Below are 26,271 nucleotides of genomic sequence, written 5' to 3'. Positions count from 1 at the left end.
AATCTAAAGAAGTGCAGTTTCATGAAAGACGAGTTAGTCTATTTGGGGTTTGTGATATTGCGAATGGATTGAAGATGGACCTTGAGAAGGTAAGAGCAATTGTTGAATGGCCTACACCAGAAAGCATTGGAGAGGTAAGATCATTTCATGGATTGGCTAGTTTCTACCAGAAGTTTATCAGAATTTTCAGTTCAATTTGTAGCCCTATGACTAAGACAATGAGAGGAGATAAGAAAGAATTCAAGTGGACAACCGAAGCAAATAAAAGTTTTGAATTGCTGAAGCAGAAGGTCATTGAGCAACTTGTGTTAGCTTTACCGGATTTTAACAAAGTATTTCAAGTGGACTGTGATGCAAGTGGGAACGCAATTGGAGCAGTATTGAGTCAGGAAGGGAGAGCAATAACTTATTATAGTGAAAAGTTGAATGATGCCAGGAGGAGATATTCAGTGTATGATCAAGAATTTTATGCCATAGTTCAAGCCTTGAAGAAATGGAGACATTACTAGTTGCCTAAGGAATTTGTGTTGTATACTGACCATCAAGCCTTGTAGTATTTGAACAGTCAGAGTAAGTTGAATCCGAGACATATGAGATGGGTAGAGTTCTTGCAGAGTTACACCTTTGTGTTGAAGCATAGGAGTGGGAAGTCAAACAAAGTTGCTGATGCATTGAGTAGAAGAAGGAATTTGTTGACAGAGATGAGAGTGACAATATTAGTATTTGAGGAGCTGAAGACCTTGTATGATGATGACCCAGATTTTGTAGAACCTTGGAAAGCATGTAGAGAACCGGTTATGGTGGACAAAAGTCAGTGGTTGGATTATTTCATTCAGGATGGGATGTTATTCAAAGGAGTTCAGTTGTGTATACCTAAGAGTTCTATGGGGGAGAATCTGATAAAGGAAAAGCATAGTGGAGGATTAGCCAGACACTTTGGTGTTGACAAAACAATAGCATTGGTGAGTGAACATTACTTTTGGCCCCATATTCATAAGGATATCAGGAAATTTGTGTAGGGCTGTAGAGTTTGTGGTTGCAAAGGGTAGTAGTCAGATTGTGGGATTGTATAAGCCTTTGACAGTACTGGAGAACCTTGGGAGGACATAAGCATGGATTTTATACTTGGATTACTTAAGACACAGAGAGGAAATGATTCTATATTTGTGGTGGTGGATAGATTCTCAAAGATGGCTCATTTCATACCTTGTAAGAAGACATTAGATGCAGTGCATGTAGCTGACTTATTTTTCAAGGAGGTAGTAAGATTACATGGATTACCTAAGAGCATAGTTTCAGACAAAGACACTAAGTTTGTTGGTTATTTTTGGAGGACACTTTGGAAGAAGATGAAGACAGATTTGAAATTCAGTTCTACTTTTCACCTACAGACTGATGGACAGACAAAGGTAGTAAACTGGAGTTTGGGAAATTTGTTGAGATGCTTAGTTGGAGAGAAGACCGAAAGTTGGGATTTGATTCTTGCACAAGCAGAGTTTGCCTACAATAATTCAGTGAACAAGAGTATTAGAAGAACACCTTTTGAGATTGTTACCAGATATCAGAATTGAGAGATATCAGTAATGAGGACAAGAGGAGTGCATAAGCAGAAGAGTTTTTGTAGATCACATGGTGGGCTTACATATTTAGGTTAAATAGCATTGGAAGATATGAACAACAAGTATAAGGAGAAAGCAAATGAGAAGAGGAGACATAAGGAATTTGAAGTTGGCGATGAAGTGATGGTGTATCTGAGAAAAGAAAGATTTCCAGTTGGAACCTATAACAAATTGCAGATGAGGAAGTTTGGACCTTGTAAGATCTTGAGGAAGTTCAGTTCCAGAAATGCATATGAAGTGGAGCTACTCGATAGTTTGAGTATTTCACCTATATTCAACATTGCAGATCTACATCAGTATCATGAATTGGAATTCAGTGAAGACAGTATTGCAAACTTGGAGAACCAGTTGCCCTGGAAGGAACCAGATCAGATTGAAGACATTTTGGACAGTAGGATTGGACGTAGTACCCAGAGCAGTCAGTACAAGGAGTATCTTGTAAAGTGGAAGGACATACCAGTTGAAGATTCATCTTGGATTTCTCAGGCAGAGGTGGACTGCCTTGGTTTTCCTCTGATCCCAGTAAAGTGAGGGACTCACTTTTTCAACAACCCCGAATGTCTGATGCAAGAGCATCCCCGGTTCTTGGCAATCTTGCATCAACCAAAAATATTTCTTTTCTATTTGTTTTTTGTTTTGCAGTTTCAACATTCCTTTTTGCATTTTCTTGCATTTGCTCACCGGATCTTGCGGAGCTGGATTTTGCTTGTGAACATGATCATCTTCCTTATTCCTAAACCGGAGAACGTTTGGATCATTTTCCGGCAAGTTATCGCTTTCGGATTCCGAGATAGTTTTCTGGCTTAGAACACCGGAACCGCTTGGACCCATTTGCTATTGGTGAATCTTGCGGATCCTTTCCGTAGCTTGTGGAGCTTCAGTTTGTTGATTCCAATGTTCCTTGGTGTGTGGCCGACCTTCCCTCTATTCTGCACTTATTCCTTTGGATTTTCCGGAGGATTCTCTTTGGCGGAGGCCTACCTGGTGTTTTACACGTTTGATCTTGTTCTTAGGCATTTGATCCCTCTTGGGCCGACCCGGATTCCTTTAGTTCATATAAATCAATGTAATTAAGCATCATAAATCAATCAGGAAGAATATATAAGACATATCTTGAGATTTAGAGGTTCGGAGTTGACTGATTCTGTAATTGAGCATGTATGTAGCAGGCCAGTGAGCCGAATCTTGTAACCCGGATGTTACCGGTTATTTGTAATCAGTTTTCATGATCTAATTCATTCAGTTTTGCATTGCCTCCATCATATCCTCTTGTTTCCGTTGTGTTTACTCTTGCTGCCCAGTCCAGACTGATCTCTTTGAGGTCCCTCCTAATCGGTGACTGCACCAGATCTGCTGCTAATTCCCTTCTAAACTGAAAATGGTGACTTTCCAACAAACCTCTGTAAGATACAACCTGTATGAAGGCCTTTGGGTGGTCTTTTATACTTATAAGCACCTCAAAATTGTGAAGGATTCCGTCTTCACAATCCAATATCTGAAAACCTCACTCAGAGCTCCAATTTCCAAGAATACCAAGCTGAAAAATGATTGAATGAATACCCAATTTCCTCTCCAAATGTTGCTTTAGGCCGTACCCTTTTTAGGGTTCCAATGGCATCTTCCTTGTAATATTCCCTTTTTGATGCTCAAGGGATGTTCTCAAAATGGTTTGAACCCCTTTTAGGCATTAACATTTTGATTTATCAAAATCTGATTTAAAAAATAACCTTGTGCTTACTAGGAAGCACATCCTCCAAGGTGGTCCCCTCCATTTGACCACTTTATTATTTTAATTATATAAATGACTTTATTAAAAGGCAATTATTTAATTAAATTGAAATATTAAAGTTATCACTTTAATATCCAAATTTATTTTGGAACTAACACTCGACCACCTCCAACTATAAATCTGATGATGCCACCGGTACTTGGGATGATGTCTGGATGTAGCAGGCCAACTGCCAGTTTTCCCTAAAAAATAGGGATTCTCCTAAATCATAGGGAACTGTCTCTAATCACCTAAAATTGCTCCTCTAGCTCCTTGCCAATCTCCTTGACCTCCTGAAGGTCAATAGGTGAAGTACATGTTTGCTCCTTAAAAATAGGAACCTCCCTAGAAAGGAGGAGACAACCCTCGAGCAACTGAAAATGTTCATAGGGTCTCTTGCTATGCTCCATAAGCTCCGGGTGATCTTCGAGTGAACTGTCAGTCACAACTTAAAAAATAGGACCCCTTCCTAAAAAATAGGAAATCGGCTTTGAGCTTTGGAAATGCCTCATAGACCCCTCCAAAGTCACTTTACCCCTTTGAATAGGTCCCTTGCCCTTTGCATTAGCCTACGAGAACCCCTGTCAATAGGCTAACCTTGCTAGAAATCATCTGCCTTACGAAGGTGCAAAAATGGGGACATTTATAGTTTTCCACTCTATTATATTGCAGTTATACTACTGTATTAAAGTTTATTATGCTATTATACTACTACTATCATGATTTATTTTAATTTATATATTGATATTGCTGTTATTTGTTATTGACATCTCTCTCTCTCTATTATATATATATTGAAAAATGGCCCTTAGACTGCCCTCCCCAAAATGCGTTTACCGTACTCCACCACTTGCAGCCATATAGATAGTCATGGGATTGAGTGATTTTCAATTTGTTATTGTTGTTGGTATATTTCCAATCATTATATGGGCGTTTTCAGCCACTATGATGCTAATTTTGCAAGGGAACTCTAGTATCGTAGTTGTTTTACCATTTTAATATTGTTTTTAGGGGTTTTGATTTTGGACTGTTGTTATCGGTCATATTCTGCTACCAGTTTGTAGAATTGTTGAAATTTTTATGCATCATGCTGTTTGTGAAGGGTTTCAGCCACTTAAACTGTAAAAAACAATGGACTTGACTATTGCATTGCAGATTTGGATGAGGTTAAATTCTGGCTGATACAACTTCATTTCAGCTTATATGCAAGCTGATTGGGCCAAATTCATGAGGATTACAGTCTACAGGATAGTGGTAATGCCCACATAACTCGAGGGAGTTATCATAATCCTTTGGTCTTGTGGGAGTTTGTGGATATTTTCATTCCTCCTCATGTCCAAGAGGAGTATAGGGAGAGTTGGAAGCCTTCATTGTTTGATCGAAGTCGAAGATGGAAAAGTATAATGTTGGAGTAATTAGGACATTTATCTAATTATTTATTAATTGGGTCCTTTATTACTTTTTCACTTACTTTCTTCATCTAGAATTTGCATTTTTGCTTTTCTAGCATGTAGTTGAGCTTAATTTAGCTCCTATTTTGCTTTGCTTTAGTTCTACTAATATTAGCATTAGGGTTTGCACCTAGGGTTTCATTCATCGTTTATAAGAATTCATTCATACATTGTAATTGTATCTCCATTCATTCTTTTGTGCAATAATATAGAATTCTCTGGTTGTTATAGAGCATATTATCCTTGCTTCATGTCTTTTGTGTGATAGGTGTTTTGTTTGTAGATGAATCTTGTCTCCTATGGTTGTATCAACTTCTACATGGTATTAGAGTTGATCTATTAAGTTCCTGTTTGCATGCTTGAGGGATCCTACTTGGGGTGATTTTTTAGTGCACATTGGGCTCAAATGAAAGTCACCATCGTGCTTAGATGGTCCATAATCTCTAAAATGCTTGTCAATTTGTCAAAAACGAAGATAAAACAATTTTTTGCAAATCTTTTTAGTGGTATGGATTTTTGTACAGATCCATACTGCTTGCATTAGCAAAAAAACAACACCTAACAAAAATCAGGTCAAGAAAATCTCAATGCAAAACCTTTTCTTGGCAAAAAAATTTGGAATTTTTTAAAGTTTTCAGAGTTTTTTTGTAAGTTAAAGAGGTGCGATTTTTTTTTTAAAGAGGCAAAGTTCATTTGCAGTGTACAAACAAGTATAGCTGCAAGTTTCAGCAAGGAATATTCCTCTTTCCTATTTTTCTAAGTTATTGATTTGGGTACGGGTATAGATTCATGGTTACGACAATTTTTTTTCCTTGGGTACGGGTACGGGTCCATTCGTACACACACATTATAATAATATTATTATATATATTATATAACTATAATATAATATAGAATATATAATAATAATAATATTATATATAATAATATGATTATATTTTATTATATATAATAATATTATATATATGAATTTAAAAAAATTAAAATTAATAAATAAATAAAAAACCTATTTTACTATGGTCTACATATACTTGTATACAAAAAAGACAAATACAAATGCCATTGCAAACGGAAACGGAAATATCCTGCATTTATAACGAAAATTGGAAGAAAGTGTGATGACATTTTACTATAGGCGAAAATGCACAAAGATTAGAAATGAAAACGGAAAGGCACAAATATCTCCTATGATCAGAAACGAAAATGAAAGGGCACAAATATTTCCTATGATTAGAAATGGAAACGGAAGGGCACAAAGATTTTTGGCGATTAGATTTGGAAATAGGAGGGCACCCATAGGGAACTCAGTCACTTGGGACGAACTTGAGGGCGAACCTGGTTTGTATAGGGACCAGTTTATGCAAAAAAAAAGAAATTCATTATTTGCATTTTTTTTTTATTGCATGAAGAATATTATAGGGGAATCTTTTGCCACATTAGCAGAGTACGCTACATCATCAGGTTAGTGCCACATCAACAGTCCTATCAGCACCATGTCAATAACCCAGTTTGTGCTGACATCAATAGTTGGTCAATCAACCCTTTGACTAGTTTGACCCCTCAAACCTTCAAATCAGAGAAACGGGACTCGCCTGGACTCGCCCAGACTTGGCGAGTCCGAGTCCGAGTCATGCTCGGTGAGTCCTAGGGGCTCGGACTCGGACTCGTCCGAGTCTGGCGAGTTTGGCCCAAACTCGCCAAACTCGGTTAGTCCCGAGCCTCGGACTCGGCCGGCGTAAGGCAAATGAAAAACACACAAAAAAAAATATAATGCAAAGTTTTTTGAAGTCCGTTTTTTTATGTTAATTGTCTTCTAGCCCTAAAAGTGACTTTCATTTCATTCACTTGCAAAAAAAGGAAGAGTAAAGTGAGTTGGGAAGAAAAACAAGGGTGCATAGAAGAAAAACCAGCAAGGAGGAAGCTCAAGTTTTCTTCAATTTGTCACATTGAAGCTGCATTGTGTTTCAATTTGGTGCATCAAGAGTTGGATAGGAAGACTTTGCAGCTCGTTTCAAGCTTGTTGTAAGAGGTACGGTTGTTTTTTTGAAGATTAGTTTGTTTCTTGTATGCAAAAATTCCATTTTGTATCCATTTATTTTGAAAGTTTTACATCTTCTTTCAAAATCTTTTGTATGTGTGTATGTAGCATGTAGTATGTAGTTGTAGTGTTGTACTATGTAGGGTTTGTAAATTTCTTTTTTTTTAAAGTAGGGTTTGACAAACCCTACTTTAGTTTTTTTGAATGTATGTAATATGTATTAATTTTATTTTGTATTTGTAATGTTTTATTGCAGCAAACTTCACTTTATTATTTCAATTTGCCTCAACTTCAAGTTTCACAAAACTATCCTAAAATGTCTACTTCAGCTTCTAGACCCCCCATTAGAAAGGACTCTGCTTGGAAATATCATGAGGATTTTCTAGGGCAAGGGAAGGGGCAAACTAAATGTATGTTTTGCAAAACAATATTCCATGGAGGTATATATAGGCTGAAATACCATATTGCTGGTGTGCGTGGACATGATGCCTAACCATGCCTAAAAGCAGTCCCTGAGGTTGTACGTGATTGTTATGTAATGGTTGAGGAGATTGAAAGAAAAAAGAAACAAAAAGAGGATCGAGCAGCCATTGGGAGAGAGATAGTTTTAGGAAGAGGGACACAGTTAGGTTGTGTTGGAGGCCCTTCTTCCTTACCTCCATATTGTCCCACTCAGTTTGCTACTGCTGGTGCTTCTGTTTCTGCTTCTGCTTCTATAAGTGGCAGTGCCACCGCCACTTCTCATGCTCCTACCACTAGTAGTTGTAGTGGGAATGTTACCATTGGACCTAGGATTCGTAAATCTAGGTTGGATTCCTTCTTTGTGCCTCGCACTACTCCTGGGACCCAACTGTCGCTTGAGGGCATGGGTTGGAACAAGGAGGTCCATGATGCTGCTAAAATGGCAGTTGGCAGGTTTTGGAGCTACAACTGTATTCCATTCTTTGTAGCCAGGTGAATGTTTTACTAACTTTTATGTTTGATAACTTTGATTGTTTTAATTTTTATACTTATCTCATTGAATTTTTATACTTAACTTATCTCATTGAGTTTCTTTGCGACAGGTCTCCTTATTGGCAACAAATGGTTGATGCCATTACCATATGCGGGGCGGGGTTCAAAGCCCCTAGTGAGAGTGATTTGAGGGGACCCATTTTGTCTCAAATGGTGGATGATGTGAAAAAGGATTTAGATGAACAACGCCACATATGGAGCACTAAAGGTTGCACCATCATGACTGATGGTTGGACGGATAGGAGAAATAGAACTCTCCTTAATTTTCTTGTTTCTTCCGCAGGTGATTGATTAATTTTAGTTTCATATAGTCTTTAATTTTTTATTTTTTATCTAATGGTTTATTGAATGATCATTGACCTAGCTTTATTTTTTTATTTCAGGGGGCACCGTTTTCATCAAGTCCATTGATGCCTCCGCCCATTGCAAGAATGCCACCTACCTATGTGAGCAGATAGAGGAGGTGATTGAAGATGTGGATGAGGAGAACGTGGTACAGGTGGTGACCGACAATGCAGCAAATTATGTTGCTGCGGGTAAACTTTTGATTACAAACTAATTTTGTTTGCAAATTAATTACTATCTTGTAGTTTGTACCTCCATTAATTACAATTTACAATGCAACAACTTATGTTGCTGCAGGTAGACTATTGATGGAGAGGCACCCATCTATAGTTTGGACTCCATGTGCTGCTCATTGCATTGACCTCATGTTGGAGGATATTGGAAAAATCCCATGGGTCAAGAGATGTGTAGAAAGGGCAAGAAATGTCTGCAAATTTGTATATAATCATTCATGGGTGTTGGCTCTTATGAGACAATACACAGAGCAGAAGGAGTTAGCTCGTCCAGGAATCACAAGATTTGCCACAAACTTCCTCACATTGCAGTCCATGCTTAGGTCTAAGTCTGCCTTGAGACGTATGATTGTTGGTGAGGAGTGGTCTTCCTCATCCTATGCTACCACCCCTGCAGGGATAGAGATGGCAGACTGCATTTTTGATGAGCAAGGCTTTTGGGTCCCTTGTGATGAAATAGTGAAGGTAATTTTTTTATAAATTCTACAATTTAACTTCATGTTTTATAACTTATTATATGTATTCTCTTATTTGCTCATTTTTCTAAATTACACAATATTTTCAATTTTGCAGTTTGTTAAGCCCTTGGTGGTTTTGTTGCGAATTGCGGATGGAGATAAGCCCGCAATGGGCTATATATATGAGGGCATGGATAGGGCGAAGGAGGCCATCGGATTCGTCTATCGAGCGGATGAGAGCAAGTATGGTCCCATTTGGGAGATCATTGATAGGAGATGGCATCATCAGCTTCATAGGCCCATCCATGCGGCAACCTATTATCTGAATCCGGCATTCCGTTTTATCCCTTCTTTCAAGGTTGATGTGGAGGTCCTTAATGGGCTATATGCAATCATGGAGAAGATGGGACCTGCTGGTACTTCTCAGATAGACCTTTTTCGAGAGCTACAAATGTTTTCAGATGCACAAGGGGAGACCTTCTCTCGTCCTGTCGCCAAAGATGGTAGGACAACTATGATGCCAGGTAAAAATAAATTGTTAGGCTTAATTTTAGTTTTATTCAATACTATATTGTAACTTGTTAAATGAGTTCATGAGTGAGACTGATTTTATTTATTTTTCTCATTTCAAACTCAGATCATTGGTGGAACTTTTTTGGCCCAGAGACACCAAATATTCAGAAGTTGGCCATTCGCATCTTGAGCCAACCATTCAGCGCATCAGGTTGTGAGCGCAATTGGAGTATGTTTGAGCACATACACTCCAAGAGGCGCAATAGATTATCTGTGGAGAAGATGAATGATCTCGTCTTTGTTCACTACAACCTCCGCCTGAGAATGAGAAAGAATGCAATAGTTGACATGTCTCCTATCATTCTAGATGAGGTTGATCTTGAAGCAGAGTGGGCCAATGAGAATCAGACAGCTCTTGGGACTCCTACAGCTGTATTTAGTGATGATGACATTGATTGGATTGATCAGGTAGTTATAGAGGCCGAGGCTGTAGCCATGGCAGAGGAGTAGAGAGCACGAGCAGAGACAAGAAATACTGAGACTCAGAGTGACACAGTTGTTCCTGATGTTGGCGAGCATGACACAGCTGTTCCTGATGTTGGTGAGCACGGCATGGTGTCACGGGGAGCGACTATGACTGCTGAATCATCCAGGACCTACTTTAAACGCCTTCGCAGGGGGCCAGGGCGAGAGGGTGCAGTTGCACGGCCCTCTGAGCCATAGGCTTGTACACTTGTAGTTGTATTTAGTATTTACTATTTACCTTTGGTATTTGTATGAAACATTTGATGATGATCATATGATGACATGGATTTTTTATTCCATGAGTTTTGTAATATTGTATACATTTGACAATATTTATATATCTATGTTTGTTATTTTCTTCAGCTACAATTTGCGTTTATGCTTATGTGATTGATGTATACTTGTGTATGTCATCAAATGAGCCGAGTTTGATGATGTTTTTGTGTCTTTAAGGTGTATTCAATAAAGGGTGTCTGAAACAAGTTTTAAATCTTTAAAAATCTCTAAATTTCTTGAGTTTTTCACTTTCCCGAGTCCAGCCGAGTCTGGAGTCGAGTTTGACGCCGAGTCCCGAGTTCGAGTCCGAGTCGGCCTTGCCAAGTCCGAGCCGAGTCCGAGTCCCGTTTCTTTGCTTCAAATACCTAGTTGTGTTTTTTTGCCCATAACTTTGTCATACAGAGTTGAAATCGGGCAAACAATATATTGTCAAAAAGTTGGTTCTGGCATTGATCTTCTTGTGGTGGTAGTTTTGTCAGATCTTGCACCAATTTTCCGTACTAGGCCTCCAAAGTCAACATTTAGTTTCGCACTTCCGGGGACATATCTTGCACATACAAACTCCATTTTTCAACTTACATATAGTGTCGGAAGGATCTTTGAGTCCCCTATTCGAATCTCAAGTCTTTTTTTCTAGAATTTGCCCCAAGTACATTTTACTGAGCTTTTTGTGTTTTCACTATTAGCTCAATTACTTGGATGTTGTGGCACTTGGGATGGATCTGTTTGTTGGAGAGGGTTGTATTTGATTTGCACTATTTGTTTTGAGATTCTTGGGGTTTGATAATTTCATTTGAGGAGGTATCATGGGGTTTTTTGTTCACCCTTCTATCGTCATCTTGGTAAAGGGCAATATGAGTCTTGGCGTAAGGGTATTTTGACACATTGTAGGTGGCTTGAGTTTTTGCTCTATCTTTATGGATTGGTCCCTCAACTAGATTCAGAGAGGGGTCAACATGCTTGGAGAATCATTAATGACCATGTTGTAGGTGTGATTGGTTCTAGTGTTGACGATGACACTATGTGTGCTTTATGGGACATTGAATCTCCCTGCGCACTATGGACTCGCCTTTGGGAGATCTTTGGAGACCCTCATATCTCTCCATTTCTAGAGGATCTTGCTGCAGATTGTGTCATTCCCCTTGCACATGCAGATTGTATACTCTATGATCATGGTACTTTTGAGATGCTTGAGTATATCACGAGTCTTTCATGTTCAGATGGATCTGAGGCTTGTCTCTTCGTACTCACTCCTCATATTGAGATCATCATCTCAGTCATCTTCATCATATTCTGTTGTTCTTGATTAGATTGGCATTGGCTCGTGCATAGCCTCCATTGATTTAGTTCAGCAAGTTGATTGTTCCCTTCCAGTTTCAACTTTGTGGGATGACTTCTTGCTAGATGTTGCAGGGTTTTTTGTTGAGTCACATATTGTATACATTGGGGACATATTTGAAGATCTTCATTCTCTTTGATGGCAGTTTGAGTATTCTTGTCATCCCATCCTTAGTGCCTTTAGAGGTTGTTCTTTAGGTATTTTCACAATTGTTTGGATTTGCTTTAGTTGATTTGGCACATCATAATTCAAATAGTTGGACAATTGAGCAGTCTTCCATGGCACACATCATGAGACTTTTCCTTCCATCTCCTTTCATGGAGTTGTTTCAGACTTGTCCACTTGATTTGTTTCTTCCTAAGGGGAGGAACATGGTTTGCCGCTCTTGGATCTTCATCAGCATTTGTCCTCGAGCCTTCATCTTCGACATTGGAGCTTATCCCTCTTATGGGAGGGATACTTGGTCTCTTCTTTTCACTCCTACGGGGGAGATGTTGATTGTACTTATGTGACCGATTCAGTACTTGGGGGGACATCTTGAGTTCTTCATGCTTCTCACATGTATTTTCTTTTTCATTTCTTTTGGGGAGGGGTTTTTTCCCACTAGGTTTTCCACCTTTTCTCCATTTGTGAGAATTGCATTGCTATGCATTGGTTTGTACATGAGCACCTAATCAGGCCTTTGTTGCCGGGACTCATTCATGCATGCATTCATATTAGCTCTTTAGCTTATCCCTAAGTTAATCTTAAGGGTATTGGAGTAATTAGGACATTTATCTAATTATTTATTAATTAGGTCCTTTATTACTTTTTAACTTGAGCTAAACTTAGGTGATTTTTCCCTCTAGAGTTTTCTTTTTTGCTTTTCTAACATGTAGTTGAGCTTAATTTAGCTCCTAATTTGCATTGCTTTTGTTCTCCTGACTTTAGCATTAAAGTTTGTACCGAGGGTTTCATTCATCCTTTATAAGAATTCATTCATTCATCGTAATTGTATCTCTAATCATTCTTTTGTGTAACAATACAAAATTTTTTGGTTATAAAAGCATACTATCTTTGCTTGATCTCTTTTGTGTGATAGGTGTTTTGCTTACAGATGAATCTTGGCTCCTGTGGTTGTATCAACTTCTACATGGTATCAGAGCACAATCTTTGCCCCCATATATGATGGTGCATCTCATCACAATACTCTTAAAGGAGTTGTTCAAATGACATAAATGAAATTCAGATGCTATAACATGATTCATAGTGTTGGCATGATGGTATTTGAGCATCCAAGTATGTTTGTTGTTTTTTGGTAGAAGTTGTTTCATATGATAAGTATGGGAGCTAGACTCTATAGGCATTACAACATGATACATCATCTAAGATTGCACATTGCTTATTTTGGTCAAGGTGGATTGTGATGTCCTCTTTTTTAGGTTAAATTAAATTAATAATATTATTTAAGTTGAACCCAATAAACTCTAATTTAATGGGCAATTTAATAATATCACTATGTTACTGAGTACTTGTATTTGGGGCTGGGTATGTGTATTGGCATGGTATGGGTATTGGTTCGGTACCAGTTTGCTCTTAGGTACGACCAATTAGTACCTTGGGCATACTTGGGGCGAACCCATGCCTACTTGCTACCTAGGATGCCAAAAAAATGATTTTTTTTAACAAAAAGCATTTTTTTAAATTTTGCACACCCCCGCGACATCAATTTGCCCTTAAGTGAGGATATTTGGCGTTTGCAACTCATTTGACAAACGCAAAACACCAAGAAGAGCATTTTTTCCCTCCAAGCTATCATTGTTGGGTTTTGAAGGTTGCTTCATTTTTTTCAAAGGTGAGGGCTATGGGGACTAAGACCCATACAAGCATAAATCCTCAAAAAATCTCGATTTTCATGATTTTTAAAAATCCTCGGTCAAAATGATGTCTAATGATTTTTAAAGGTTTAAATTGCGAAAAAATTTGTGAAAAGATTGGCTGATAAGCACATTTACTATCCACCAACCTATCGCAATACCCTATCCATTCAAAATTGCTATTTAATCGCATTTTTTGTTGTTGATTTGTAGCATAGAGCTGAACTCTAGCCGTTGGGACAAGGACATCAAGGATTCGTTAGATTTCATTATGTTGTTGAGGCAAATCGCAAGTAGGCAACCTTGGATGGGTGTATATTTCTAATAGATGTTGAGTACATTAAAATAGAGATGCGTTCTTTGGTATGCTTCTAAGTTTGATGTTAAGGACATTAACATGGAATGGTTAAAAATGTGCTGGTTTTTTCTCAGTATTCCACATGACTATCATTTTCCTCAGGCTTGTAGTAATGCTTTCCATGTATATAAATCCAAAGACACAATTTAGTGGCAAATAGTAAACAATATCATAAATACTAAGTAAGGCTTCTATTTGATTTTTTCAACATATTTGAACCTTATAAGAGTACTTGCCAAAAGTAAATATAGAAAGCTAGAATAAATTGGAACAAAATTCTATTGGCTTGGTATCAACCCAAAGATATTTGTTTTCTTGGAATTATTGTGATTTTGACTATTCAAAAGACTTTTAACATTTCAATTGTCAACAATAATACCTAGTGGTTTAGATTATCAAGGTTAGGTTGGGTCAAATTTCGTTTTCATATGCTAACAAAGGATGATAATTGGAGCTTCAATTTGACACTAGCCATCAAGTTTTAATGACAAGCAGATAGGGTAGTGACAATTATATAATCAAGTGGAAGGTAGAAGTATATGCATAACAATAAATAGACATTGTGGAACCGGAAGTACAATGGTTCCTATTAGAACTATAAAAATCAGCTTGTAGTGCTGAAATAATGAATTGTAGCAATATTTTATATCAAAATGAAGGATTTTATTGGTTATATTTGAGTTTTTTATACTTTCTCTAGGCTTAATGCTTGTTGATCAATGAAATTCATTGCTTAGATGCATTCCCTACAATTGTTAGAGAACTACATTCCATTTAGGCTCGTTATATACATGGAGGTTTAGAAGGCCTACAAGGAATACAATGGTAGTAAATGAATGCTATAGACATATAGCATAGCATTCCATGCATGTTAAATAGGTATCATGAAAACTAATATATGCCTTGAGAGAAGTCATGCCCTAGTGTAATATCCCCAAATAGGATACTAAAAACAATACAACAATTTCTTCAAACTAGGGCACAAATCTGATACAAAAAAGCTTTTACATCTACGGCATAAATCTGGTAATTTATTTGCATTTAAACATTTTCATTACAACCCAAAATTCTGATTAGATTTCAGTTCAAAATTACAACTGAAGGATAGCAAATACTGATTATTATTAAACTCAGGAAAATAACAATCCAAACCCTTATGATTGCCCAGAAAATTCCAAAACTAAATTTCAGACCTATCTATCAAATAAATATGCAAATCTCATACCAAACTAGGCCAAATTTGGGTCAGAATTTTTTTTCTAACCCTATCTGTCCTTCCAAAGTGATGCTAGGCTCCCAAATTGACCATCTCTAACTCTGAAATTGATGCCCTTCAACAACTGTCCGTAGAAAACCCATAAATGAATGATTTGTAGTAGTAAATGTTCCCAGATTTGAGTCTTCAACATTGATATTATCCTCAATCTGGCCAACGAACTTGATGAATTCTTACATCCCAGAATAAGCAATGTGCTGGGGTTTCACAAACCGGAGTTCTTCCACCGAAACACTCTTCCGATTAGGGAGAGCCCATATGTCTCACCGAAATCAGGGATATTTAAGGGTTTCATTCCTCAAGCCAAAATGCAGCAGCAATAAACAAAAATCTTCATCACATAATGCTCTCAAAATGAGCCCTTAGCGTGTTTATATAGCAACTTCTAAAAAGATGAATTAGTTTCCACCCTTGATAGTCCACCTCTTAATCCAAGACTTCAAAATAAAAACCTAAAATGTGCACCAATAAGAATTCCTGAAGCTGGGTGCCCACGTTGGCCTTTGTCACATGTTTTAATTAAGTCACTTAAGTACATAAAAGAGGGGACAACTTAAGTCCCTTGGCCAGGCATCACTTAAAATTGCCTAAAAAGACGTGCCCAACTTAAATAACTTAAATTCACTTAAAAATAACTCAAGTTCACTTAAGTTCCATCAGAAGACGTGCACTCAACTTAAAATTAGAAATTAGAACAAGCCAAGGACTCCATATTTTACCCAATGATACTCTACGTCCTCTTCCTCTTGGGTAATCCAAGGAAAGGACAGCCAAATTGTTGTTAAGTATCTTGATTTGAGTTGGGTACGTTACAATCCTCCCCACCCAAAGAATGCTTGTACTCAAGCATTTGAAGACTAGGATGCTTAAGAATCTCCTCTCCTTGCCATGTTGCCTCCTCTAAGGGCAAGTTTTTCCATTTGATAAGATACTCAGAAATTACCTTATTCCTCAATCTTTTCTCCCTTGTAAAATTGTTTCTTGAATAAGTATCAATTCACCCTCTTCATCCATAAGAGGTAATTCCATAGAAGGTGTGACATATTGTCCAAGTGCCTTCTGAGGCATGACACATGGAATACATTGTGAATCTTGCTGGTAGATGGCAACTCTAGCTCATATGCCACCTCACCAATTCTCTTCGTCACCTTGAAAGGCCCATAAAATTTGGGTTTAAGCTTTTCCACCCCACTTATCTTCAATGAAGATTGTCTGTAAGGTTGAAGATGGACAAATACCAAGTCTCCCATGAAAGACCTCTCAACACGATGGTGATCAACATATTTCTTCTGCTGTTCCTGTGCAATTTGAATGTTCTCCTTGAGTGCTTTGAGGATATCTTGATTTTCTTTAGCCCACTCAAGAGCTTTTGGGGCTCTAGAATATGAAAGGATCAAATCCACAAATGTAGAAGCTTCATACCCATCCAAAGCTTTAAAAGGAGTCATGCCAATGCTCATGTGATTTGTAGTCTTGTAACAAAATTCTGCCAAATGTAACCATCTTGCCCATGCTTTTTGTTGACCCGAAACATAATTTCGTCAAATAGTCTTCAAGCCACTTATTTACAATTTCAGTTTGACCATCCGTTTGAGGATGATAACTAGCGCTAAGATCAAGTTCCGTTCCAGCCAGCTTCATCAATTCTTGCCATAAAGTACTGATGAATATGCGGTCTTTATCACTTACAATCCTCTTTGGCACTCCATGCAATCTGAAAACTTGCTCAAAAAACAAACCATTAACTTGTGGTGCTTTAAATTCGAAAGGCATTATCATAAAATGAGCATATTTTGTAAGTCTATCAACCACAACAAAAATTCAGTCCTTACCATTTGCCTTAGGCAGTCCTGTAATAAAATCCATAGATATTTGCTCCTACCTCTGATTAGGAACTTCAGCAGCCTTGCTGGAAAAAAAACTTCAGCCTTGTTTCTTTGGCACTCTAAACATTCTCTCACATGCTTAAGAACATGATCCTTCATACCTCTCCATGAAAATCTTTCATGAATGTACTTGTATGTCTTCAAATAACCAGGGTGACCAGCAAGCTGATTGTTATGAACAATAGCAAGAATTTTATGTTTAAACTCACTTTTGGGCACTAGGTAGATTCTATATTTGTAATAGATGATATCATTAAGCACCTTATACCTCTCATCATCTATTTTACCATCTAAATTATCACAAGCATGCTGAATTTTGTCATATTCTGCTGATATGTGTTCCTTCTAAGTGGCTGAAATTTCTGAAAGTGAACAAAATGTAGGATTTCTAGACAATGCATCGACAACAACATTATTTTTCCCCTTGACAAATCAATATCAAAATCATACCCTTGTAGCTTACTTACCCAACGTTGTTGTCTTTCATTCAATCCTTTTTGCTCCATGAAATACTTGAGGCTATTATGATCAGTCCTCACTATAAACTTGCTGCCCACAAGGTATTGGCGAAACTTTTCAAGTGCATGCATGATTGCCAACATCTCCTTATCATATGTAGAGAATCTCCTTCCCACTTCATTCAATTTTCGGCTCTCGTAAGCAATGAGATGCTTGTCTTGCATTAGCACAACCCCAATACCAATACCAGATGCATCACACTCAAGCACAAAAGGTTTAGAGAAATCCGGTAAAGCCAAAACAGGACAAGTACTCATTACCTTCTTAAGATTATCTATGATCCCTTGAGACTCATTTGTCCAAACAAAAACATATCCTTCTTGGTCAAATTTTTCAAATGAGCAGTTAATGAAGAAAAGTCCTTCACAAACTGTCTATAATATGTGCATAGACCAATGAAGCCTCTCAATTGTGACACGTTCTTTGGTGGTGGCCAATCAAGTATAGCTTGAATCTTCTCCCTATGTCCTTCACTCCATCGTTTCCAATGACATTTCCAAGATACAATAGCTTGGTCATGCCGAACTCACACTTAGAAGCTTTTGCAAAAAGGGAATTAGCTGCCAAAATACTCAATACCTCATCAAGGTGCCGAAGATGCTCCTCCCACGTCTTGCTATATACTAGGATGTCATCAAAGAAAACCAACACAAATTTCCGCAATTGCTTGTTGAACACATGGTTCATACAAGAGTGAAATGTAGTCGGAGCATTTGATAATCCAAAGGGTCTTACCAAACACTCAAAATGTCCATAGTGGCATCTGAATGTTGTTTTGTGCACATCCTGCTCCCGAACTCGGATTTGATGGTATCCTGATCGAATGTCTATTTTGGAAATGTAGACCGTTCCATGTAGCTCATCCATCAACATCAATACGTAGAATAGGATACTTGTTCTTGATGGTCTTCTTATTAAGTGTACTATAATCTATGCACATCCTCATAGTGCCATCCTTTTTTTTCACCAAGACAATAGAAGAAGCGAAAGGACTAGAACTGGGCTATATATGTCCTGCATCCAACAACTCCCAAATAGTCTTCTCAATCTCATCCTTGAACCGCTTGGGATGATAGTAAGGATCTGTGAGATCTGTGACAACTAGCTTGCTATCCACAAGCTCAATGACATGCTCAAAACCACGATCCGAAGGTAAAACATGTGGTAAATTTGAAAACACTATGCTATGCTCATCCAACAAGCCCTATATGTCAACATGATATCCTTGCTGTCCTGTACCCCTGGGCTTATTTGTAGTAAAACACTGCACTAGCCACTCAGTCTCTGAATGACGAAAAATTCTCTCCATCCTCTTAGCTGAAACAACTCTAGGTGCATCTGAAGATAAGCCCCTCAATACCACTTTTTAACTATTTGCTATGAAACTCAATTGCATTGTCTTGAAGTCCGTCAGATATGGACTTATGGTATGCAACCACTGAACACCCAACACAACATTAGTTTCCTCAATGTCAATGATATAAAAGTCCTAAGTAAGGTGTAATTACACAATGCCATGCTTAACTGTGGAACAAGATTTGCACAATGCAATGTGCCATTTGCTGTCCTCACACGAAAACCTTCATGTTCCTCGACTTTCAGACCCCTCTTTTTCACATAGGACACATCAATGAATTTGTGGGTAGCCTCATTATCAATTAACACAACAACCCGTTGTCCCTGCACAACACCCTTAACTCTGAAAGCGCTATAATGAGGAGTGGTAGAGAGAGCTGCAATTGTACCCACCATTTTTGTCAAATCATTTTGATGCTCATCTGTGCATGAATCTCCATCCATCTGCTCCTGCTGTGCATTCTTAAACTGTGTCTCTTCCAACTCATCATCACCAAATTCTTTAAAAATCTCAATCCAATGGGCTTTGCCCCCACTCTTACACCTATGTACAGGTGTCCAAGGCTCACAACAATCAAAACAAAGCCTCTTCCGCCTCAACTTATCCCTTGTATCATGAGCTGTCCCACCAGTTGGTTTAGATATCTCTCCTGCTGGTTGGTATATTCAAGTTTCTTGTCCTTCTTTTGTGGCCAATTCTGTGGTGAGGATCTTTGTGGAAACTTGCTGGGAAACCTAGCCTGTGGTGTTGATAACTCCATATTCCTTGCACACTTAATAGCATCTTGCAAGGGCGGTGGGTCAAAAGCTTTGACGCAACCTTTAAGAGGTTCAACCAAACCCTCCATGAACCAAGAAATCAATCTTCTTTCGGACACATCAGTAACCATAACTGATAATCGCCGAAATTTCTAAAATATATGCATCAAGTGTGCCAATCTGTTTCAACTGAGCCAACTCTCTAGAATGTGCCTCCAAATCCTTTCGGTCAAATCTCTCCATCAGTGTAGTGAAAAACTGGTCATAAGAGACTATGGCACCATGTCCTTGTGTTACTAAACCGTGATACCACATTACCACCATTCATGTGCAGCCCCTTCAAGGTGAAGTGTAGTAAATTTTATGGCTCTCTTTCATTTGGTTCAAGGCAAAGTAGGTGTCCAATTTCCGAATCCAGGCTCTAGCTGTACATCTAGTTGATCCATCAAAACTAGGTAGAGACAAACTTCCCAACTTTTTTTGCAACTCATAATTCTGTTTTCCTTGATTGTTTTGATTTTGTCTAGGCCTTGTGTGTTTGGTGACTTCCAAGTAGTCCCTGAAAGAGATGGCTGATTGAAAATCTGGTCCCAGGGCTTTAATATTTAGCTAGTATTTCAGTTTCCTCATTTTCCTCCATAGGTTCCTCTTGTGCAGGTTCATCTTCTTGTATAAAAGTGGGCATAAATGGTTTGGACTGTGAGGATCTGCCTTACTGTTTGCAATTTTGCTACCTTCTTCCTCTGTATGCACCAATGTCCTACCATTCGCTGTGTTATGGGCTAACCGACTCAAACAGAGGTGGTTATCATTCAACAGTCTTATCATATCTGAAAACATTCGTTTTGCTTCTTCTTCACTTGATGATGGTGGCTGATCTGAACGTGCCATTGTTTCTTTGAATTTCTCCAGGTTGTGACCACCTTTTCCACACATGCAACGAAATCCAACAGGTTGCCAAGTCTTGCAGCTCTAATACCAGTGTAATATCCCCAAATAGGATACTAAAAACAATACAATAATTTCTGCAAACTAGGGCACAAATATGATACAAAAAAACTTTTACATCTAGGGCATAAATCTGATAATTTATTTGCATGTAAACATTTTCATTACAACCTAAAATTCTGATCAGATTTCAGTTCAAAATTACAACTGAAGGATAGCAAATACTGATTATTATTAAACTCAGGAAAATAGCAATTCAAACTTATGACTGCCCAGAAAATTCCAAAACTAAATTTCAGACCTATCCATCAAATAAATGTGCAAATCTCATACCAAATTAGTCCAGATTTGGGTCAGATTATTTTTCTAACCCTAGCCATCCTTCCAAAGTGATGCTGGGCTCCCAAATTGACTAGCTCTAAGTCTAAAATTGATGCCCTTTAACAACTGTCCGTAGAAAACCCAGAAATGAATGATTTGTAACAGTAGATGTTCCCTGGTCTGAGTCTCCAGCATTGATATTATCCTCAATTTGGCCTTCGAACCTGACGAATTCTTGCAACCCAGAATAAACAATGTGCTAGGGTTTCACAAACTGGAGTTCCACTGAAACACACTTCCGACTAGGGAGAGCCCATATGTCTCACCGAAATCAGGGATACTTAAGGGTTTCAATCCTCAAGCCAAATTGCAGCAGCAATAAACAAAAGTCTTCATCACATAATGCTCTCAAAATGAGCCCTTAGGGTGTTTTATAACAACTTCTAAAAAGATGAATCAATCTCTACCCTTGATAGTCCACCTCTTAATCCAAGGCTTGAAAATTAAAACCTAAAATGTGCATCAATAAGAATTCTTGAAGCTGGGCACCCATCTTGGCTTTTGTCACATGTTTTAATTAAATCATTTAAGTACATAAAAGAAGGGACAACTCAAGTCCCTTGGCCAGGCATCACTTAAAATTGCCTAAAAAGATGTGCCCAACTTAAAATAACTTAAGTTCACTTTAGTTGCATCAAAAGATGTGCACTCAACTTAAAATTAGAAATTAGAACAAGCCAATGACTCCATATTTTACCCAATGATGCTCTATGTCCTCTTCCTCTTTGGTAATCCAAGGAAAGGACAACCAAACTGTTGTTAAGCATCTTGATTTGAGTTGGGGACATTACACCTAGTCTTGTGGGTTTATGTTAATCCCTCCTGAAATTGGCCTCATATATTTCCTGTTTAACTGTTCAAATAGATTTTAGCAACAATTGTACCATTGAAAGGGAATGTTCCTCCTGCTTTGATTTTTCATTGAAACTTGTACCAATAATCTCTCAAATTCTCAACTGAAAGTCCATTAATGTTTAAAACTCCATCATCTACTTATGTGCAAAATCCAAGAAAATTTACTTGAATAATAGCTAAAACTATGGCTCAAATAGTCGCTCTCTTCTTTTGTACTAGCAAGTCTTTATTATCGATTGGAAAAATATTTAACATTCCTTTTATTGTTTTACAAATCTGCTAATATAGTTATCAATTAGAACATTTCAATATCATGTATGGTCTTTGAGATGTAAGATTTTGTTTCAAAAGCATTTTCTATTACTGTATCTTGAGCTATTTGATTCAAAACATATTAAGTTGAACTTTGCTGTTGCTTTCTTTGTCATAAAATTTCTCTTTCACTCTAATAATACTAGTATATATATCTTAAATTTTAATGTATATAAAATACGTCGAGATATATCAAGGCATTGGATTTTTTCTTAATATTTTGGTTAGAGTTAAGGTTCAATTTGGTATATTGTTGTATTTAGGGTTCATGTTTGAATTAAATTCCTTGATATATCTTAGCATAATTTATATAGCAAATGGGACCCAAACAATGTAAGAATTGGACCCCAAAACATGTAAGAGAAATATATTAATATTAAATTCAATATAAACATGTTAATTAGGGTATAATTTCATTATTAATATTAGTATTATATTAGTATTAGGATTACTATAATATTATTATTATTATACTATAATAATTATAGTCGTGATAGTATTAATAAATTCTCTCATGAATAATTTAATAAGGGTTAGGGTTTTGTTTAGTGTTTAATATAGTTTCAATTTCTATACACATCAAGATAGATCACAATGATAGTGATTGTAAAAATTCATCGAATATAGTATTATTGAGTTTGAACTATTCGATATTTAGTATCAAGTTATAAAATTAATCTAAATAAATAAAATAGTTCCAGGGTAAATAAAATCGATTTTCCAAAATGAAATAAAATATTTTTTTAATAAATAAAAAAATAGAAAATATTCAAATAATGTAGATAAAATAAGTAATTCTTAATTAAAAGTTTAAATTTATGCTTTCATATATATAATAAATAACTTGTTCTTGATATTTAAGATATTTATGTTTAGTAAATAAACAAATAAACAAATAAATATAAAAAACTAACGGTGTCACAATAAAGTTAAATGGCTATCAATTTTATCTTATTTCAGATGAAAAGTTGAAATAGAATTATGGCAAGTAAATGACGGGCAATGAATTTATATAAGTGAACTCTGTGCTTTGTTTAAAATAATTTAGCTCTAAATCCTCCAATTTCACGTTAACATAACAAATTGGGAACATTAAGCGTCCAAAAGTTGTAGTGCTTTCTACACCACGTCCAGTTAAATTAAAATAATTCATATTTAAGAATACTATTTTAAGAATGGTAGAAGAATATTTTCCAGTCCTTTTACACATAGATGATATAAATGGAGGATAGTGTGAATGGTTTAGACGAAGAAAGCAAAAATCAAAGTGCTTCGCTTGTTTTTTTGTTTTATTGATTTTTCATTCAATAAAAAGTAGATAAGTAGCTGATTTTTTGGATTTTTGTTTTATTGATTTTTCATTCAATAAAAAGTAGATAAGTAGCTGATTTTTTGGATTTTTGTTTTTCTCACATTTTGTTTTTTTGGGTGGCATTGTAGTGTTCTCTTTCAAATTGTGCTAGAAATTGCAAGTCCCATTAAATTTCAAATATGAACCAATTCATTCCCGTTTGCAATTTATGACGTCTCCTTACCAAAGGAAAATTGTTTTTGTAGTGATTTTCTTGAGCATGAGTATTCTGAGATCTTGGAGGCCAACTTGTATAGTCATGAGGTTGAATGAGTTTGGAGAGGCTCTAAAGTACGAGCTTCAACATCAAGCCCTGCATCCGTCTAGCATAGCTCTATTTGTTGTAGCAAGTCATTGGCTACATTTGATTTTTTTGGAAATTTGTACTTAGTTTATAGTTGACTTTGTACAAACTATATTGTAATTGCAATTTGGCCAACTATAACCATCTAGTTATTATTTATGCACTATAAAGTATGCTTTGTGCTATGCAATGTAATCAACAATATGAATATAACAACAACGTCCTATTTTCTACAATTCATGGGTTAAACTCTATTTTGTTTGCTCTCTATATCTTTATGCTATGGAAACGCCCTTAAATTTTAAAAAAGAAAAGCAGTTTTTGTCCTTTTTCTAAAATTTTGTGTGTTTATTTTTTATCCAATTTTTACCCTATTTTAAAAAAAAATGTTATACTTTTGGTTTCTGTTTTTTTCCTCAAACGATTTTTGCTGCTATGAGTAAGACCTGCACCAAAAGGGTAGGAATCACTGCACAAGGAAGTGTTAGATAATTGTCATTGATGTCAAAGCTTGATGCATAAATCAATTTTTACAGCTGCCAAGAAAGGAGAGCAAATCACAAAGCTGGCTGCCACTTTTAGAAGGAAACAAGAAAATAGCGTTTGAGGATATGAGCTGCCAAGAAAGGAAAGCAAATCACAAAGTTGGTTGTCTCTTTTAGAAGGAAACAAGAAAAGAATGTTTGAGGATATGAGCTACCAAGAAAGGAAAGTAAATCACATAAAGATGACCACCACTTTTAGAAGGAAACAAGAAAATAATGTTTGAGGATATGATAGATTTTATGTCATAGAAAGAAAGATTTAATGTGACATAAAAAGAAAGTTTTAAAAATCTGATTTATGTCATAAAAAGGAAGATTCAATGTGACATTCTTAGAAAGATTTAATGTGACATAATTAGAAAGATTTCATGCAGATTTATAAGGTTTCATAATCAGCTTTGGGCACCCAAAATATTTTAGAAATCTTCCATTTTTTGAGAATCTAAACAGTAGCGCCATTTTTAGTAGGTTTTATCCTTGAAGAGTTTCAAGGATATGGATGAAAAAAAGATTTTTTTTTTGTGAGATTATTAAAAGGGGAAATGCAGTTTTGAGAAAAAAAAGTGAATGTTGTTTTTGTGATTGAAAATCAGAGATAGTTTGTGATGAGCAGAGAAGGAAGGACAAATCTATGAAGATTGAGCAAAGTACAATGATGTTTTTCAAGGAAAGTTTATTGGAGGTTGGTGCCTCATATTGAGTCAGTGCTTAGAGGGAGTTGGTGCTTCTAGTGAGTTGGAGCTCACGTCTGTAAGATCAGTGTCTTATGTGGGTTGTTGCCTACAGTTTGTAAGAAGTTAATAAAAGCAATATTTTGTTAGGGTTTTCCACATAATTTCTGTGTTCGTGTTGTTTGCTTGATGGTTTTGAATTTATATTTGCAGATTTGAAATAAGTGTTAAAATTTGTCCTAATACTGATTCACCCCCTTCCCTCTCAGTATTAGTTTGTGCTCTTCAAGAAGATTTTTCCATCAAAAGTAGGTAAATCTTTCATTTTTTTCGAGTTTTCAATAATTTTTTCAAGTTTCTTTTATTTTTTGTAGTAAGTTTTGAATATTTTTTGAACTTTTTATGCATAATGTGGTGTTATAATACCTTTTTAATTTTATTTTTTTTCAATTGTAGTGTTGTTAATTTGTATTGTTTTTCATTTGAGGTTCATACAAAATGATTGAAAGTTCTAGTTTGATTGCTTGAAATGCAGAGATTTAAGTTTGATGCAAATGTCACCTCTTTGGCGACATACAACAATGATTCAACAATATCCTAGTGGTGGGGGTTTTCTTGACATTGTTTACTTCGGTGTTTTAGCTAATGTGGAAAAGAGTATAAGAGCTCATATTTTTGAGTGAAAACTCACTCACATGCCATCCCTTTACAATGAATGTAATGTCCCCTTTTGTAAATGCCCTAGTTTTTGCCCTAGAATCACAAATTCCTTTCAAATCAGAGATGTAAGATGGCTAGAGGTATAACTTACAAATTAGATCTTGATTGAGACCCTTCAATCGTGTTCTATATAAGATCAATCTTTCCTACTAGGGTTAAGAATATTATCTTAATCATCATTGTAGTTTACATAACGTGCATGTGGATTCTCTTCAAGCTTAACTCAATGACCCATCCACACTATGAAGCCCATGGGAGATCATACAAGGCGCCTTGAGCTTAACTTGAATGGACTACTAGGCTACTCACTTTCCTTATATGCCCACATCTCCCTCCATAGTGGAATGACAAATTGAAAAGCTTTAAATAAATCATTATGAATTATGCATACTTTCTTATTTTATCACATTCCTACTTCCTATCAAATGATAGTCCAATAACAAATCAACCAATTCATATTGCTATACTTTCTACTTCATACCACAGCATTTGATAAATATGTAACTGCTGTTCAATATATATATGTATTGTCTGAATCTGCAATGTTTATTAGATCCAATGTTTATCTTGTCTTCGATGATGATCAATTGATGGT

The 26,271-nt window shown here is 36.5% G+C and overlaps 1 protein-coding gene across 5 annotated transcripts in view; it reads left to right on the top strand.

Moving 5' to 3' along the window:
* LOC131078898 (uncharacterized) overlaps positions 1 to 26,271 on the top strand; it is a 139,499-nt gene that overhangs the window by 13,413 nt on the left and 99,815 nt on the right. Inside the window, exons 2-6 of one of the 5 annotated variants that reach the window (XM_059209779.1) lie at positions 7,941 to 8,173; positions 8,274 to 8,426; positions 8,533 to 8,933; positions 9,042 to 9,450; positions 9,564 to 10,301. The exons of the other annotated variants lie outside the window; for them this stretch is intronic. Of the exons in view, the coding sequence (XP_059065762.1) occupies positions 7,960 to 8,173; positions 8,274 to 8,426; positions 8,533 to 8,933; positions 9,042 to 9,450; positions 9,564 to 9,949 (1,563 nt within the window). The 5' untranslated portion in view covers positions 7,941 to 7,959 and the 3' untranslated portion in view covers positions 9,950 to 10,301. Of the gene's footprint in view, positions 1 to 7,940; positions 8,174 to 8,273; positions 8,427 to 8,532; positions 8,934 to 9,041; positions 9,451 to 9,563; positions 10,302 to 26,271 lie in introns of those variants that run through there. 5 annotated transcript variants of the gene reach the window in all.

Source organism: Cryptomeria japonica, chromosome 8, assembly GCF_030272615.1.
Source record: "Cryptomeria japonica chromosome 8, Sugi_1.0, whole genome shotgun sequence".
Lineage (NCBI taxonomy): Eukaryota > Viridiplantae > Streptophyta > Pinopsida > Cupressales > Cupressaceae > Cryptomeria > Cryptomeria japonica.
The sequence above is the reverse complement of the archived record's forward strand: the minus strand, read 5'-3'. Positions and strand labels throughout refer to the sequence as shown.